Below are 17,806 nucleotides of genomic sequence, written 5' to 3' on the forward strand. Positions count from 1 at the left end.
TCTAAGGAAAACCAGTTGATTGCATTGACTCATTGACTCAAATACAATCCCCCACACTAAGCATGCTTGTAGCGACAGTGGAGAGGAAAAACTCCCTTTTAACAGGAAGAAACCTCCAGCAGAACCAGGCTCAGTGTGAGCGGCCATCTGCCGAGGCCGACTGGGGTTCAAGGAGACAGAAGCAGAGATACAAATAGCAGCTGTAAAAGGCGGCCCCGTCCAGGAAACACACAGCCAGGCAGACGAGCTCCAAGGCAGCTCCCATGCCAGAGGACGAAGAGAGCACATCCACTCAGTCACGGTCAGAGAAACAGGACCACACTGGAAAACAGGCCGATCTCCAACATCTATAAACAAGGGTGTTGATAGAAGCAGCACAGCTGATGTTTCTTTCCAGGATGACGTCACAGCCAAACAGGAACAGACGAGGCAAAGCTACTCTGAGGAAAAGCAGAGAGAGCAGAAGGTTAGAGATTGAACTAACAGATTCTGCAGAATAGGAGAACAGAGAGAGAATGAAGCAGAATGATGAAATGGGGGTCCCTATGTCCTCCAAAAGTCTAAGCCTATAGCAGCATAACTATAGAGATAGCTCAGGATAACCTGAGCCACCCTAACTATAAGCTTTATCAAAAAGGAAAGTTTTAAGCCTAGCCTTAAAAGTAGACAGGGTGTCTGCCTCACGGACTAAAACTGGTAGTTGGTTCCACAGGAGAGGAGCCTGATAACTAAAAGATCTGCCTCCCATTCTACTTTTAGAAATTCTAGGAACCACTAGTAAACCTGCAGATTGAGAGCGAAGTGCTCTGTTAGGAACATAAGGAACAATCAGATCTCTGATATAAGATGGTGCTTGGCCATTTAAGGCTTTATATGTGAGAAGGAGGATTTTAAATTCTATTCTTGATTTAACAGGAAGCCAATGAAGAGAAGCCAGGATAGGCGAGATATGATCTCTCTTTTTAATTTTCATTAGAACTCTGGCTGCAGCATTTTGGATCAGCTGAAGGCTTTTAACTACAGTTTGTGGACTTCCTGATAGTAAAGAATTACAATAGTCCAGCCTTGAAGTAACAAATGCATGGACTAGTTTCTCAGCATCACCCCTGGACAGGAGATTTCTAATTTTTGCAATGTTCCTCAGATGAAAGAAGGAAATTCTAGAAACCTCTTTGATATGGGATTTAAATGACAGGTCCTGATCAAAAATAACACCAAGATTTTTTACTTTATTATCTGAAATCAGTTTAATCCCATCCAAATGAAGTGACTGGCTAATCAGTTTCTTTTTCAGAGACTCTGGTCCAAAGACTATAACTTCTGTTTTGTCTGCATTCAGAAGCAGAAAGTTAAGAGTCATCCAGGTTTTTATGTCTTCAAGACATGCCTGTAATCTATGTAATGGGTTAGCTTCATCTGGATTTATAGACAGATATAGCTGGGTATCATCAGCATAACAGTGGAAATTAATCCCATGCTGTCTAATAATTCTACCAATTGGGAGCATGTATAAAGTAAAGAGAATTGGTCCTAGCACTGATCCCTGTGGTACTCCACAGGTAACCTTTGAGCGTGTTGAAGATCTATCATTAACATGAACAAACTGAATTCGATCAGATAGATAAGATTTAAACCAGTCTAGTGCTGTTCCTTTAATTCCAACAAAATATTCAAGTCTTTCTAAAAGAATATTATGATCAACTGTATCAAATGCAGCACTAAGATCCAACAGGACGAGCACAGATACAAGTCCATTATCTGAGGCCATGAGAATATCATTAGTGACTTTCACCAGAGCTGTTTCAGTGCTATGATGAGCTCTAAAGCCAGACTGAAACTCTTCAAAAAGTTCATTATGGTGGAAGTGATCGCAAACTTGTTTGGCAACTACTTTCTCAAGAATTTTGGATAAGAAAGGAAGATTGGATATAGGTCTATAATTGACCAAGTCATCTGGGTCAAGAGACGGTTTCTTAAGCAGAGGTTTAATTACAGCAACCTTAAAAGCTTTAGGTATATATCCCTGTAACAGAGATAGATTAGTCACATCTAAAATGGAGGAGGAGATCAAAGGGAATACCTCCTTAAATAACCTGGTTGGAACTGGATCTAACATACAAGTTGAAGGCTTAGATGAAGACAATAATTTTGCTAATTCAGAGAGTTCAACTGGATCAAAGCAGTCTAAACCCGGTTCAGATTCCATGACTACCTCAGGTACAATCGCGGATAGAGGAGTGCTTATGATCTTATTTTTAATAAGATCAATCTTATTTATAAAGAATCCCATAAAATCATTGCTGCTAAGAGCAGGTGGAATGGACGGTTCAACAGAGCTATGGCTCTGGGTGAGTTTGGCAACTGTATTAAAAAGAAATCTAGGATTATTCTTATTCTCCTCTATTAATGAGGAGAAGTATGCTGCTCTTGCTTTACAAAGGGTCCTCTTATACAGCAGTAAACCATTTTTCCAGACTAGAAAGGACTCTCGCAGGCCTGTGGAGCGATATTTTCTCTCCAGTTTCCTAGCATTTTGCTTCAAAGTACGCAGCTCTGCATTAAACCAAGGAGCAAGCTTTCTATTTTTAACGGTTTTTATTTTCAAAGGAGCTGCGTTGTCTAAGGCAATACGCAGAGAACTAGCAACCCCATCAACAAAATCATCAACCTGTGAAGGGGAATAAGCTAAGCTTTTGCACTCTGCAGCACTGCTCAGTGACACAGAGGAGAGAGAAAGTGAAGCAGATTCTTTAAAATTTATAACTGCACTATCTGATAAAGATCTACTAAAATTGAACCTTCTTTTGGGGGAGGAGAACTCTGTTAAAGTAATCCTGAAGGTTATTAGAAAGTGGTCAGAGAGGACAGGGTTGTGAGGAAATACTGTTATTTATTCACATTCTATGCCGTATGTCAGCACAAGATCCAAAGTATGAAGATGAGAATGCGTGGGACTATTCACATTTTGAACAAAGCCAATAGTGTCTAAGATAGCATTAAAGGCTGCTCTTAAGCTATCGCCTTCAATGTCAGCATGGATGTTAAAATCTCCCACTATGATGACCCTGTCAGTATTTAATACCAAATCAGAAAGGAACTCTGAAAACTCATCTAAAAATTCAGAGTAAGGACCTGGTGGACGATACAAAGTTACAAAAAGAAGAGGTTTTCTTGCCTTGAAATTTGGATCAGGGAAATTAAGGGTTAAATGTTCAAAAGAGTTGTAGGTATTAATTGTTTTGGGAGTAATCAGTAAGTCAGACTGGAAGATTGTTGCTACTCCTCTGGGCAAGTACTGGGCAAGTAAAAACTGTTTCTGGACAAATTAAATGTGAATAAAAATCCTTAACGTCAACACCTGTACTTGGTATAATTACTCTAAATTCAAATCTTGGTAAAACTATATAAAAAGTGTAATTATGCTTATTAGTGTAATTATGCTATAAATGTACAGTCATAGCATAATTACACTAAATTACTAAGATAAATCCATGTTTGATGTTGCTGTTTGAATCCATCATTTTCACTGTTTCCAAGAGGGCCAGTATGTTAAACCATGTTATTAGTTACACAGATCCTTGCTTTCAGTTATTTGCATTGTTTCTGATCTGCTCAGTTTGTATATCAGGGCTAAACTAGGCAGGTTTCACTATTTGTTTTTTACCAACTCTGAAAGTTGTTGTTTTTTACACACTTATTGCACTGTGAGGGGCCGAGCCAAAAAAATCTGAGAAGCACAGGCAGAGATGGCAAAAGTACTCACTTTCCGTACTTGAGTAAAAGTACAGATACTTGTGTTAAAAAATACTCTGGTAAAAGTGGAAGTACTGATTAAACTTCTTTACTCAAGTAAAAGTAACAAAGTACAGGCTTGTAAATTTACTTAAAGTATAAAAGTAAAAGTAGAAACCACTTTCTTCATGCCGTTGCCTACATTTTAAATGGATGTCTGCCAATAGGCCTAGATCTCCGTTGTGTTCATTTTCAATCATCTCGTCGTCCATGCTACTATGCTAACGCCACCGCCACCAAGCTGCAATGATTTGCCGCAAATGAATACCGCCGAATCTGTCGATTCATCTTGTAGCGGTGCGTCAAATGCAACGTAGATTCCCATCCAATTAGACTGAATTTGGTATTGATGACGTGAAAAATAATAACGGTAACTCCATTGAAATGATTCAAAACTAAAGTAATGAGCCAATTTTTTAAAATGTAAGGAGTAGAAAGTACAGGTATTTGTGTAAAAATGTAAGGAGTAGAAGTAAAAAGTAGTAAAGTAAAGTAAAAATATCAGAAAAATCTACTTGAGTACAGTAACGAAGTATTTGTACTTCGTTACTTCCCATCTCTGAGCACAGGGAAGTCTTGATGAAAAAATGGTAACTAAAGGGAAACATATATTATACTGGTCGATCAGACCATTTTGAAACAAGAGGGAAACATAAAATATATTTTCCTAAAGAAAACTACAACAAAAGACCAAACTAATCAGCATCATACTCAATCAGCAACCTATGATCAAGAGGACTTAAATATTAAACTTTCCAAATGTTATTATAGAAAACAAAACCAAATACAGAAACCTAAACCCTTTCTACACCCCTTCTAAATGTAAGTGGAAGAGTCCAACTAGGCCTCCATATCAATGAGGAGATCCTTTGCAGCTGGGGTCTCCTTTCCTTTACTGGCTTTACTCATGACAGCCTGCCAGGAACTGACAACTCAAATGAAAAATATATTAATGTACAGAAACCAAACAAGCAAGAAATGACTAAATGAGTCAACTAAAAGTGTGCACCCAGATAGTTAACCAATGCCAAATCAAAGTAGAATAAAAGGAAATACAGTACAATAAAATAGAAGATTTAATGAAAGAATTACCAGACCATTTGTGTGGTTGTACATGCAGCCATCACATGCACAATTGTTTCATTTGTCTTCAAACCAGCTGCAATTAAATTTTTTTTAGCCTGGATTATTAACCTTTTTATTAGTGTTGTCACTATACTAAACTTTTCAACTCGATACCATTTTCGATACCACAAGGATAAAAACAAAGACTCTAAAATTCAACAGAAATATTTTCATTACTAAAAAAGTACAAGAAATAAATAAAACAATAAGAATAATATTTTGAGGTTGTATGCTGTGCACAATATTAAGCAAGCTTGATAAAAAACTTACAAAATTTAAATTAAGTGTTCCTTCCTAGCTATGCTTTGCAGATGTTTTTCAGTCTGAAACTGAAAAATGCACAGAATTATTCAATCACACAGTGTTCAGAAAGTGCATTTTCCACTATTTTGCACTTTAGATGGCTGTATCGATACTTTTGAAAATGAGTATTGTATCCGGATACAACGTTTCAGTATCGATACTTTTTTTGAGTATCGATACTTTTGACAACCCTACTTTTTATTAATAACCACACAGTCATTTCTTTTTTTAAATAATTAAAATCTTTTTTCTTCTTATGCTGTACAGTTCAACTTTTAAAATGGTTATCTTTATCTTATTATTCAACTTCGAGGCTCTCCTTTTTCCACTTGTGTTTGTCGCTGTCGAGTTTATTCGTATTTTACTGCGCCTCATGTTTTTTTTTTTTTTTTATTGCGTAAAGTGTTTGAATATAAATGTAATGATTGTAGCTGACATAAGAGCTCTGCACCAAATAGACCAAAGGAGAGTCTCTACATGCAGCAGTGACCTCATTACACACTGTGTTTCCTTCAGTGCTTGATGAATGGACCCGACTTAACTGCACTGGTGAAGCTGCACCAGAAGAGCTGGAGCAGCATTCTATGGTGGCTAATAAGGTATAAAATTCTTCATTTTGAATAAATGCAAACACTTTATTCCTGTATAGCATGAAAACATTGAAAAATATTGGTCTCCCTGTTTCTGTCTGTCCTCTTCAGGGTTTCCTCTATGTGTTTGGAGGCATGTTGGATTCTGCATACACTTGGAGGAAGTGCCCCCTCTGGGTGTTTGAGACCAGTAAGTTTGACTCTATTTACATTACATTTCTTCATCAACTGACTAAACAGACACATCTTAAACATCACTTTGTGATAAACTTAGTGTGACTGCTGGTGATTTACACAACCCACCCTCCAAACAAGGCCAGAAACTACTGGGTCTGTAAATGGACCAAAGTCCCAGGAAGGTAAAGCTGTGAAAAGGTGAATTTTCCCCAGTAAATATGAATGGAAACGCTTCTCTGGCTTTTAAAAGCCTCAGGCATAAAGATGCTACAGCAGTTAATCCTCAGCCTGTCAACTTGTCCACACATGCTGGCTGTTGCCTTGAAACACCTGAAAATATTCATCCCTACGCAAACCCGCGCGGTAGAGCATACAGCTGATTTAATTTAATGTAGAAAGGGCTGTTTCTATCAAAAAGATTTAAAATCTCTTGCCAGTGAAACAGAAGCTAGAAAGGGGTCGTTTAATGGAGGATCATTAAGCAGGAAGCTGCTTTCTGCAGCGTTTTGGTTCCTGTGTTTGTTGTTGTTGGCTGTTGAGACGTTAGCACCTTCAGGTCGTAGCATAACTTTGCAGATTTTAACATCTATACGGATGTATTTCCTCTTAGCCAACAGTCTGCATTGTACCTTAAATTAAAGGCTAAGTCTTTTTTGTGTTGCTCAAAATATTTACTCTATTTTCTGGGTTTTGAAAAGCTCATAAAACTGACTTTCTCAAAGCAGCCTCATCCAGGAGGTTTTTTAACTAGAAATCCCAAGGCCGTCATTTTGGCAGTTCTGAGATTTTAAAGGGAAGGAACTTAATTAACATTAATCATTTGTTGCTCATGTTAACTGACTTTTCCTGATTGTATATTTCCTTTATTTCACGTTTTTTTTTTATTTAATAAAAACGTTTAAAAAAATATGGTTCATTTTACCTCGATCTCCCACAGCCGTCATTTTGACAGCTCTATTAGTTGCATTGTAAATTCTTCCCGCGGTTGATTGACATTTGGCACCGTTGCCTAGCAACCAACATTCTACCTAGAAATCTTTGGCTAATATGGAAAAAAATTCAGAAAAAAAACTAACCTCAAAACAGGATTTAGAAATGCTTCAGAATATTGATGATAGGGATTCAGGCAGAGAGGGAGAGACTGATGAGAAGGACGCAGATTTCAACAGCGAGTCCGAGGATGAACAATGCGAAGGCCGCTTGTTGCTCCTGGACATAACAGCTATAACGCGTTGGTTTTGTTCGGGTGCTGTTTGAACATCATGCAATCTTTTTTTTTATTTTTAAAGTGTCCTGTCTGGTAATGTGGCAATAAGAATAATTGTCTTGATGCCAAAAAGAGCCCAACAGATTTTACTTTCTCAAGTGTAGCAGTATGGCAATGGACATATTGCTCCACTTGTTTCATGCATATAAATTGCTTTATTATAATTATGCAGGGAGTTTTACAGTTTATATGGACACTGCAATGTAAATAGAGCAGAAAAACAGAAGAAGAAAAAGGAAAAAAGAAAAAAAAAGAGAAAAGATGAAAGAAAGAAGAGATAGAAAGGAGACAATGACAAAACATTTTCAGTCTGCTTCATAACCTGCAACGAGATGAAAAAAGAACAGCACAACCGAAAGACATGGTACGAGACATACAATAAAGCAACACCTTGAAACTATCGCTAAAGTAATATTATTAAGTCTGACATGTACTCTGTGTTACCTGAAGATATGTACCTGAAGATATGAACATCATGCAATCTTATGCAGAGATTTTATCCTTGAACTGGAGAAACCGTTGCGTGTCAACCGCAGGTTACCAACCCCTCCACCACTGAAAAGCAGCTTTGGAGAGACAAAGAAAACAGTGCCAGGTGCTTCAGCGCTGCAAAAAAAAAATAAAAAATGCTCATATGACGTTTGTCATTAATGTGAAAAGGTGGTGTCCAGGAAATGTTCGTGGATAATCAATCACTTACTGTAAATAAAATTATAATTTCAAACTTCAAACCTGTGTGGTAAAACAGTCTTATTTATTTTAATGATTTATTTTTAATACAAATTTAGGCCACAAATAATAATAACATACAATACAGCTTTTAAAAAATATATATTAGACCCGTTTTAAGATCTACATATCCATAACGAGTTTACTGTATATCGCACACTACAACCATTTCAGTTGGTGACATCATCACTACTCTTGCATTCAGAGTTCCTGCGGGTCCTTAAAAAGTCTTAAAAGGCATTGAATTCTTCAAAATAAAACTAAGGCCTTAATAGGGGGTTTTCAGTGACGTCACTGGCCAGCTTCCGGTCAGCCATCTTGGGTGGCATATTATTGTATATCATATATATCATGTCGCGAATGGATAAGTACGCCAGCACCCTAGAGCCACCAGATTATGGAACATATCTGAGGAAATGTTCCGTGATCGACCATATGGACCCCTTTGCCCTCCACGGTGCCTTGTTTAGCACTAATCCAGATGATTGGCCAAATGTAGAGCACAGCGACATAGTTCATTACCTGGTTTTCAGTGAAAACCATCTGCACACTCTTGAGGAAATGAGAGCGTACAAGGGTCTAGAGGCTAACAACCAGTTCACATCTGGTTGGGTACGAGATGTCGAAGTGATGTACATGAAGGAAATCGCCATCATACGTGGACGGGTGAGTTTTAATAAGATGGTAAAAATGTAAACAATCCGACGCAGGGCTCGCTATGCTAGGTGGCTAACGGCCGGCGGTGCGCGAACAGTTCCAAAGCTACAAGTCCTTGGAGTCTCATGTGCAGTTTACGATTGGATGAGTTCGCGAGCTGCAGCTCATAAAGCCAGCAAACAGTGCTAACCGTTAGTGCTAACAACCACTCAGGCATGTAATGTACTTTTAACTAGCTGCTATGTGTTTCAAAGGTTTGGTTAGTAACGTTAACTGCCAAACCTCCCTAAACCCTCCGGGTTTCTCACATATTTGAGCCTTTTCCCGCTGGTTGAAATCAAGTTAAGGTGAAATTAATCAAATTAAAACATGGCTGAGAGAGGGAGTCCAGTACGCGGTAGTCATAGGCAGTAGTCTGAGTAGCGGCGGCGGAGGCAGTCAACATTGCGGCCACGGAAAATAATACGTCATGACGCCCAAGCCCTATTATTAATATATTCTTATATGTTTTAAATGCTTGACAGTTAATTACCTGTGACAAAGTGAGCACTGCAGACTCTGGCGTATTCCAGCTTAACACCGTCCAAATCGGACCTGGATATCCGTGTCAGCCATAGGTGGCGGCGTTGTTCAGATAGCTGTTTTGTTTTTTCACATTGTTTCACGATTACGGCTGGTATGCGATAGAAAGAGCATTGATCTCCACCTCCACGGGCCGTGCAACCAACAATTACACACGTTTTCACCATTTTTCACTGTCAATACTGCCTAAGGCTGCCACCCAATATGGCGGACGCACTGAGTAGTCACGTGAGCGTGACGTCACCTGAAAACCCCCTGTTGGTATTAAAATGTCTTAAATCAGTCTTTCATAGGTCTTCATTTTTTAAACATCATAAATAGGATTATTTTTATTACGATTTATTTTTGTGATCTAAATAAAACATTAAAATTTAATTTTATTTTTTTGTTTTATAAAAAAATAACGGCTTGCCATTATTGGTTCAGTCCCGATAGCGGAACTTATACAAGCGTTGTTGCGGCCGGGACATTTGGGAGATGCGCCATTAACTTTTTGTCTGGAAAATATGAGCAAGTGTAAATGTAACCAAAATTGTCTCCAGCCAAGAGTTTTCTCCATGGCTAAAACCAGGGAACATACATGAGGCTCAGTGGATTTAGTGCAAGAAGTCATTCAAGCTCAGAACGATGGGAATTAAGGCAGTGGAGTCGCACATGCGAAGCGTGAAACACAAAGCGTCAAAATGGAGTTACAGAGAAACAGCCGGTATTTCTCAGTTTAGTTCCACCCTTGTCTCTGCAACGCCTCCACTTATCACCAAATCAAACATACTAAGAAAACCGTACGAAGAAAAATAGCTGCAAAAAAGACTTAGCACTGGTTATGTTGGGGCTTTAAAACTGATTTGTTTTGTTCCCTGCTAAAACAAAGTTTGTGAATTCAGTTAAATAATTGTTAAATATATATTTTAGCTTTCTTCCTGTATGGGAAGCTTTTCAAAATTTGAAACATTAGTGCAGTGGTTTATGGTAAAATAAACCTTTGGGTCAAGTTGTCGCAAGCAGGTTTTTCTTGTGAATATGGCCTTATATTTGTATTTCAAGTGGCATTAAAAAGTCTTAAAAAATCTTGAATTTAATTTGCCTTATGCTGTAGGAACCCTTTGCATTCCATTGGGAAAAATGTCGACCATCAAATAGACGGCCAGTGGGAGTTCTAGTAGCATCAGAATTCTGTGAGTCCTGATGCTAAAGTCTGTTGCTTTATTTTTTCTTTGTGTTCTAGTGAATCAGAAGTGGGTGTCCTGCCAGGGAAGGACCAGCTGCCCTCAGGTAAACGCCACCTTGGCCATCATACCAATACAGTAAAACCTCCTGAGTGCTCGCAGCTTTCTTCTACAGAGGAAGACTGAAAAGTGCTTTTTAATTTTTCATAGATCAATTAATCACCCTTTATTGATTGATTTTATTATTACAGACTCAAGGTCCAATATACATTAAAAGAAAACAGATACACTAAGAATAAAAAAAGAATAAAAGTACAACAGAGAAGGTCCCTACCCCTTCAGGAGGCAATTATACCAATGTCTCAAAAGCACAGATGAATATTTAACTGAACTATATTTTACATTGGTCATCAGTAAAATAATTATATTTTCAGACTCATTTAGACGACAAATAAATTTATACATAAGCTTTCTCAAAACAGCCATAAAAGTCCTGATACTAACAGATACAAACAATTCACTGGCACTGGTCCATCTGGGCTTATTTAACAAAATTCTTATTTAACAAAAGCCACCTTCAACTTATGAAGACTGGCTTTTTTAAAGTTGCACCACAAATGTGCCGTATACAGTGATGTGCAATATGATCTGAACAAGTTCAGTTTCACTTCGTCAGAACAGAATCCAAACTTCCGGACAAGGATATTTGCCTGAGCGTATATCATACGGACCTGACGGCAAATGTCCTTTACTTTTACTACATTAATACAATAGTAAAGAAATTACATATAAAATTATTTTTAGTAAATTACATACAAACTAAAGGTTTCCAGTTTCTCTAACTATACAGAACTGAAAGCAGAGGGCTGTTTCATTTGATCACTTTTCAAAATAGTGAACATTCTGCTCAGGAAAGGAGGATGGAAGCTGATATGCCTGAAAATACAATAACTACTAGCTTAAGTTAGCCCACATCTACAGTCAGAATAAAAATGTATAAAGAATTTATCTAAATGAGCAACATGATGCATGAAATGCATCAAAGAAAGAATCTCTGGTGTAATTTTACTCTCAAAACGCTATCAGTTCGTTATCAGCAGATCAATATCATATATATCAGCCTGCATCTCCAATCTCTGATATAGGTAAGGTGATTAAATAATTTGCTTCTGTTAAAAATGTAGGTTAATAAAACATGTCATGTTAGTAAATAAATGTCCTGGAATTTACTGGAAAAAATAGAAATCTAGATAAGTTATTTTTTCTTAAAATAAGTGCATGTGTTCTTGGATTGAGGAGGTAAAAGAGACATCTTGTCAACTGAACAAGACAATTTTCACTTAAAATAAAAAAAACACAGGTTCATTGTCTTATTTCAAGTGAATATTATCTAATTATCTTATTTTAAGAGTAAAAATGCTAATTCCATTGGCTAACTATCTCATTAACCTACACAAATTAAGGGTAAATACACTTGATTTAACACATTTTTATTGTTTTTCCAGTGTTGGGTTTTTATTTACTTTTTCTATTTTTATTTGTCTAAGCAGAACAGTTGAAAGTGGCTCATCTGGATATATTTATTCCTTGATATCTCATCAAATGTTCCCTGTGCTTTAATGTCTGCTGATGTTTGTGTTTGCAGAGCCAAAGGCCGAGCAATCGGAAAGGACACAGCGCCGTGGTGCTGGGATCGGCCATGCTGGTCTACGGAGGATTCATGGACCTTAAAGGAACCTCGCAGGAGTTTTGGAGTTTAAATCTCAGTGAGATTATTTCAGGTTTTATTGGCAGGTTTAGAAAAAAAAATGACTCAATTACAACTGTGTTAGTAAAGAAAAGAAAAGAAAATGGAAATTGATTAAGTCGGCTTGTCTCCAGGTTTTTCTCAGTAAATTTCAATTAAAAACTGCTGAACTTTTTTGATTTAAAACACATTCTTGTCCTTGGTTTTAGAGGTCAGTGGAGTTTAGCTGATTTCAAACAGACTTTTTGAGACTGCAGACTTGATGCTGAGAAGAACATCGGTGTTTCGTTGATCAGTTTTTGTCTCTGACAGATTCCATGACTTGGACTCGGCTGACTGGTTCTGAGCGGGGATCATCAGGTCCTGGACCCAGACACAGTCACTCCGCCGTGGCCTACAGGGACTCCATGTTTCTGTTTGGAGGACTGAAAGGTCTGCGGGAGCAGAGAGACTTCTGGAAATGGGATTCCACCAACCACACCTGGACCTCCCTCAGGTCAGTACCGGGTGGTTAGCTGATAGATAACAGACCACCATCATCCCGGTCTCTGGATAAAACCCTCATTAAACGGGAAACGATTACTGACTCAATAATCAGAAAAGGGAAATTAACATTAAAAATGTATTCACTATTTTGACTATTTCCATATTTATTTAATAAAATATTGAAATATCTTTAAAACTATTTTATCTAACCTTTGACCCGAGCATTAGTTCACTTTGAGAGACATTAAAGAGGTTCAATCACAACACGTCATCTCAAGGCACTTTACAGTTCACCAGATCATCCAGTCAAATTGATTAAAAGTTTTTTATCTAAGGAAAAAACAGTTCACACTAAGCATGCTTGTAGCGACAGTGGAGAGGAAAAACTCCCTTTTAACAGGAAGAAACCTCAGCAGAACCAGGCTCAGTGTGAGCGGCCATCTGCTGAGGCCGACTGGGGTTCAAGGAGACAGAAGCAGAGATACAAAAGGCAACTGTTAAAGGCGACCCCGTCCAGGAAACACACAGCCAGGCAGACGAGCTCCGAGCCAGCTCCCATGTCAGAGGATGAAGAGAGAACATCCAGTCACAGTCAGAGAAACAGGACTACACTGATAAACAGGCAGCATCACAGCTGTTATTTCTCTCCAGGATGGTGTCGCAGCCAAATGGGAACAGCCTGGATGAAGGTACTATGAGTAAAAGCAGAGAGAGCAGAACGTTAGAGATTGAACTAACAGATTCTGTAGAGTGGGAGAATAGAGATAGAATGAAGCAGAATGATAAAATGGGGGTCCCTACGTCCTCCAGCAGTCTAAGCCTATAGCAGCATAACTATAGAGATAGCTCAGGATAACCTGAGCCACTTTTACTCTAAGTTTTAAGCTAACCCTTAAAAGTAGACAGGGTGTCTGACTCATGGACTAAAACTGGTAGTTGGTTACGCAGGAGGGGAGCCTGTGGGACCAATTCTATTTTTAGAAATTCTAGGAACCACTAATAAACCTGCAAATTGAGAGCGCAGTGCTCTATTCGAAACATAAGGAACAATCAGATCTCTGATATAAGATGGTTGTTATCAGCGCATGAGCTCTTCTCTAAAACTCGTCTATTTAACTTTAGATCTGGGTCATGTGACCCAGAGCCACAGCTAACCCAAGCTTGTTAGTCAATAAAACTGATCCGACATATTTCTGGTTCTCTGATGTAGGATTTCATCTCAAGGCTGAATTTTAACTCATCTTTTCCAGAAACTCCATAACGTCTCCATCTTGTGGCCCACAGGGCTCCGTTATCAGATTCCATAATAGAGAGAAGCTGCTTCATTTGCAGCAGTAGTCAGTTGCTTTCAAGGGGGGGTTACAACTCGAAGTCTATCACCCCCTAAAGGCCAGAGGTTACAGTATAGATTTAACAGAGGTGCTGTTTCTTCTCCAACTAACAGCTGGTCTGCTCGTGTTCTGCAGGCAGGGCCCCCCTCGGCTGATGGGCCACGCGGCTGTGACCTACAGAGACAGTATGCTGCTTTTCGGAGGCGGTGAGAGCCAGAAATCACCAAACAACAGCCTGTGGAGGTACAGCTTCCCCTCTCAGAGCTGGAGCCAGGTGGCCTCCCTCCCACACAGCGACGCCCCACAGAGGATTCACCACTGCTGCACCGGACTGGGTCGCAGCTACGAGTCCGATGGCGTCCAGGCCGCTCTGTCATCACAACAGGATGCTAAACCGCGACATTTTAAAAATAAATGCTTCCCCATTTCCCAATCAGACATAGAAATGAAGACATTCAGCAAAGGTCTTTGTTCTTCAGAGACCATCTTTGACACAGAGAAGAACTGTCTGACGTTTGAGAACAGAGCTTTTAAGAAGCAGTGGAGCTGCTCAGACGACCAGGACATTTCCAAGAATCTGCCTGACATGCTGCTGGTGCTGGGAGGAAAACCGTTCAGCATAAAGAGTCCCATCTCCATCTGGAGTATGACCCTGACTGACTCTTAACAGACGGTTGACTTGAAGGTTTACTTACAACCAGTGTTGCCCCCCCCCCCCCCCCCCCCCCCCCCGCCCGATGATACAACTTGTACATAAGAGTATATAAAGATGTTTCACATCTACCACATTTTCTGAGTAATCTTTAAGCATTTATTTTACCTTTTGGAGTTTTAAAAAACATTTAGTTATTGAAGTATTGACATTTCAAGACAGATTTCTGGTATTAGTCCTGGAGAAAAATAGCCAGTGTGGGTCATCAGTAAGATTCAAACAACAAAATCTCTTTGCCAATATTTAAATTGGAACCTAAATTCTCATCTGTGACATTAGACATTTTTCTTTTTTTCTCAGACCAAAAAACTCCTCATCTTGAAAAGAACAAAAAGGTGTGATGTTTTTCCAAAAGAGGGCGCCAAAGCTCCAGAAAAGGTGCCTCTGCTCCAGAAAAGCTTCAGTAAATTGTTTAGTGGCGTCCTCTCCATTTCATCAGGTTCTGTGGGAGACGAGATTATTCAGAAATAGTCTAAACCGTGGAGGATACCAGGCTCTAAAGACCAACTCTGACTTTTTTTATTATTATTATTCACCTCAGTAAATATATAGAACATTAAAAAAAAGATAAATAACTTAAAGGAATAGTACACCCAAAACATGTTTAGGCTTCATTTTCTACTCACCCCCATGCTGAGCAACACTCTGGAGTACTTTTTTGATATCTCAAATGCATCTGGAGATCTGGGAGGCTTCTTGCTGTCTGCTGACATTCAAATAATGGAGGTCTATGGCGCCCGAGACAGAAAGGTCCATAAAAGTCCACAAAAAACGCATCAATATTCCTCCATACTGCTCGTCCAATGTATTCCAAGTGTCCTGAGTGGGTAGCGTCCATAATTTACTCGAAACGAAGTCATTTAGAATGTTTTTAGAGCATAAACAGTAGTGTATAGGATTTTCTAAAAGCGAGTTCACGAGTCTACGGAAACCGCGGCAGACCAAACCAGATGAAAGTGCGCATTCAGCTCGGCAAAGAACTCATGCTCTTCCTCAACACTGAAGTCCTCAGACATTTTTCTTTAATTGTTTCTTTCTTTGCACAGGTAAACAGCACATTTCTTCTTCTACGCTTGCATTATCAAGAGCAGACGCTGAATGCGCACTTTCATCTGGTTTGGTCTGCCGCGGTTTCCGTAGGCTCGTGAACTCGCAGGCGCGCGCTTTTAGGAAATCCTATACAGGTGAGTAAAAACTTTTTTTTCAATGAGTAAATAGTATAAATCAATATATGAAATATGAGAAATCTAATTTTTCCGACCACAGTTCACAGAAGCACATTGATGATTTTGTTTAAATTAGTACTAGGGTCTTCTATAAATGAACTAAAATCTCCCTTGTAAAGCCCAAAAAATGAAGGTGTATGGAACCACCTGGGGGGGTCCTATACAAAGCAAAAAATTTTAATCTAAATAAGTCATTTCCTTTCTTAAAATAATTTTTTATCTTGAATTGAGGAGCTAAGTGAGACACTTTGTCAATGGAACAAGATAAATTATATTTAACTTGAGAAAAAATAATTGCATTGTTTTACTTCAAGTGCATATTATCTAATAATATTTTAAGAGTAAAAATAATAATTCCACTGGCAAATCATCTCATTTACCTCCTCAAATTGAGATTAAATACACGAAATTTAAGAAAATTTTTACCTATTTCTAGATCGTTTTCACAGTGTAAGTTGTCATGTAAAGGATTGTGGGATTCTAAGCACAGAAATGTCTGATGCTCCCTATGATACATGAACTATGATAGAAAGCAAAGGCTACTTTTTCTTACACCTTACTTCCTATACCAGGACAATTTGGTCAGTATTTAGGGTGATTGATCACCTTCACTTCAAGCCAAGAGTCCTTAAAGTTTTTTTATATTCAGTGCCATGGATTCTCAGACATCAGGGGTTCTTAAAGCATCCATCAACTTTAGATGGATCCCTGCTCCAAATCTGAAATATTGAATTTCTACAGTCGTACTTAGCTTTACTAGAGGTCTTGTAAAGACTTGTGGGTGTGCATATATAAATATAAACTGGATGTAACTTGCTTTTCCATTCATCCTTCAATTAAGAGCTCTTACAGCCAGCCCAAGAAATTTTAAGACCCTTAATCTGAAGGATCAGATCTTTAGAGTGAATTAAGACCTCATGACATGCAGATACCTTAAACCAGGGCTTCTCATCCTTTAGTGTCAATCCCCACTTTAATGCGCACTGCTGTACACAACCCCCCCGAATCTGTATAGGTTGTATTTAAATAATCAGACGATCAGTTATGAACTAATTTCAGCTATTGCTGTCATTTTATTTTGAAACAGTTTTTTTACTCGAAGCAGCACAAAGAGATCCATCAGTTGGTTTTGTTATAATGTGAAGAAATTATACACATTTCTTTAGAATAAAACAGCTAAAGTATAAGTGGATTTTTTCACAAAACAAAACAAGTTTAATTTGAAAGATCCACGTTTCTGAGAGCTAAAACCTGGGGGGGATGGTGTTTTTCTGCAGCCATTTAATGCGACAGCTGGGTCTGCTTGTTTTAATAGCAGCTGTATTCTTCTTGGCTTTACGTTAGACTCGACCATACAGAGATCACTCAACTCTTGATGAGTCGTGATCAGACGACTAATGTGGGATATGAGAGAGAGAGCATGGCATCCTGCAGCTCTGATGACGGGTGATGCTTGGAGAAGATGGAGAATGGCTGAGATCCAGTGCAACTTTTTCCAGGGTGTCATCGCTCAGGAAATACTCATTTAAACTTTCAAGGAGAAGTAATAACACTTTATAATTGAACTTTATTGATCTCACATTGGAGAGATTTATCTCTGCATTCAACCCATCGCAGTGGACTGCCACTGTGTGGCGCCCAGGGAGCAGTGTGGGATTAAGGGTTTTGCTCAGGAACCCAGAGTGCAGGCTGTGGGGATCTAACAGGGTACTTGCAACCTCCTCAGAGGACAAGTGCACTGCTCTAACGCGCTAGTGTTAGCCTTCACCTTATCAGAGAATAAAAGATGCGTTTCATTTCTGGAACTCAATAGAAACCAATTAACTTTTACTCTTCAGTCATTTCTTTGTTTCCGACTCCGTTTGGTCAAACAGCCCCCCTCCCCCTATTCCCGTTGACACAACATACAAAAATCA

At 38.8% G+C, this 17,806-nt stretch overlaps 1 protein-coding gene across 1 annotated transcript in view; it reads left to right on the forward strand.

Moving 5' to 3' along the window:
* si:dkey-3d4.3 (leucine-zipper-like transcriptional regulator 1 homolog) overlaps positions 1–14,666 on the forward strand; it is a 31,579-nt gene extending 16,913 nt beyond the window's left edge. Inside the window, exons 3-8 of the mRNA XM_038282875.1 lie at positions 5,737–5,819; positions 5,922–6,000; positions 10,448–10,494; positions 12,034–12,154; positions 12,448–12,631; positions 14,088–14,666. Of these exons, the coding sequence (XP_038138803.1) occupies positions 5,737–5,819; positions 5,922–6,000; positions 10,448–10,494; positions 12,034–12,154; positions 12,448–12,631; positions 14,088–14,619 (1,046 nt within the window). The 3' untranslated portion in view covers positions 14,620–14,666. The remainder of the gene's footprint in view (positions 1–5,736; positions 5,820–5,921; positions 6,001–10,447; positions 10,495–12,033; positions 12,155–12,447; positions 12,632–14,087) is intronic.
* The last annotated feature ends 3,140 nt before the right edge of the window (positions 14,667–17,806 follow it).

The sequence above is a fragment of the Cyprinodon tularosa genome, unplaced genomic scaffold (genome assembly GCF_016077235.1).
Source record: "Cyprinodon tularosa strain WSP-4 unplaced genomic scaffold, ASM1607723v1 ctg189, whole genome shotgun sequence".
Classification (NCBI taxonomy): Eukaryota; Metazoa; Chordata; class Actinopteri; order Cyprinodontiformes; family Cyprinodontidae; genus Cyprinodon; species Cyprinodon tularosa.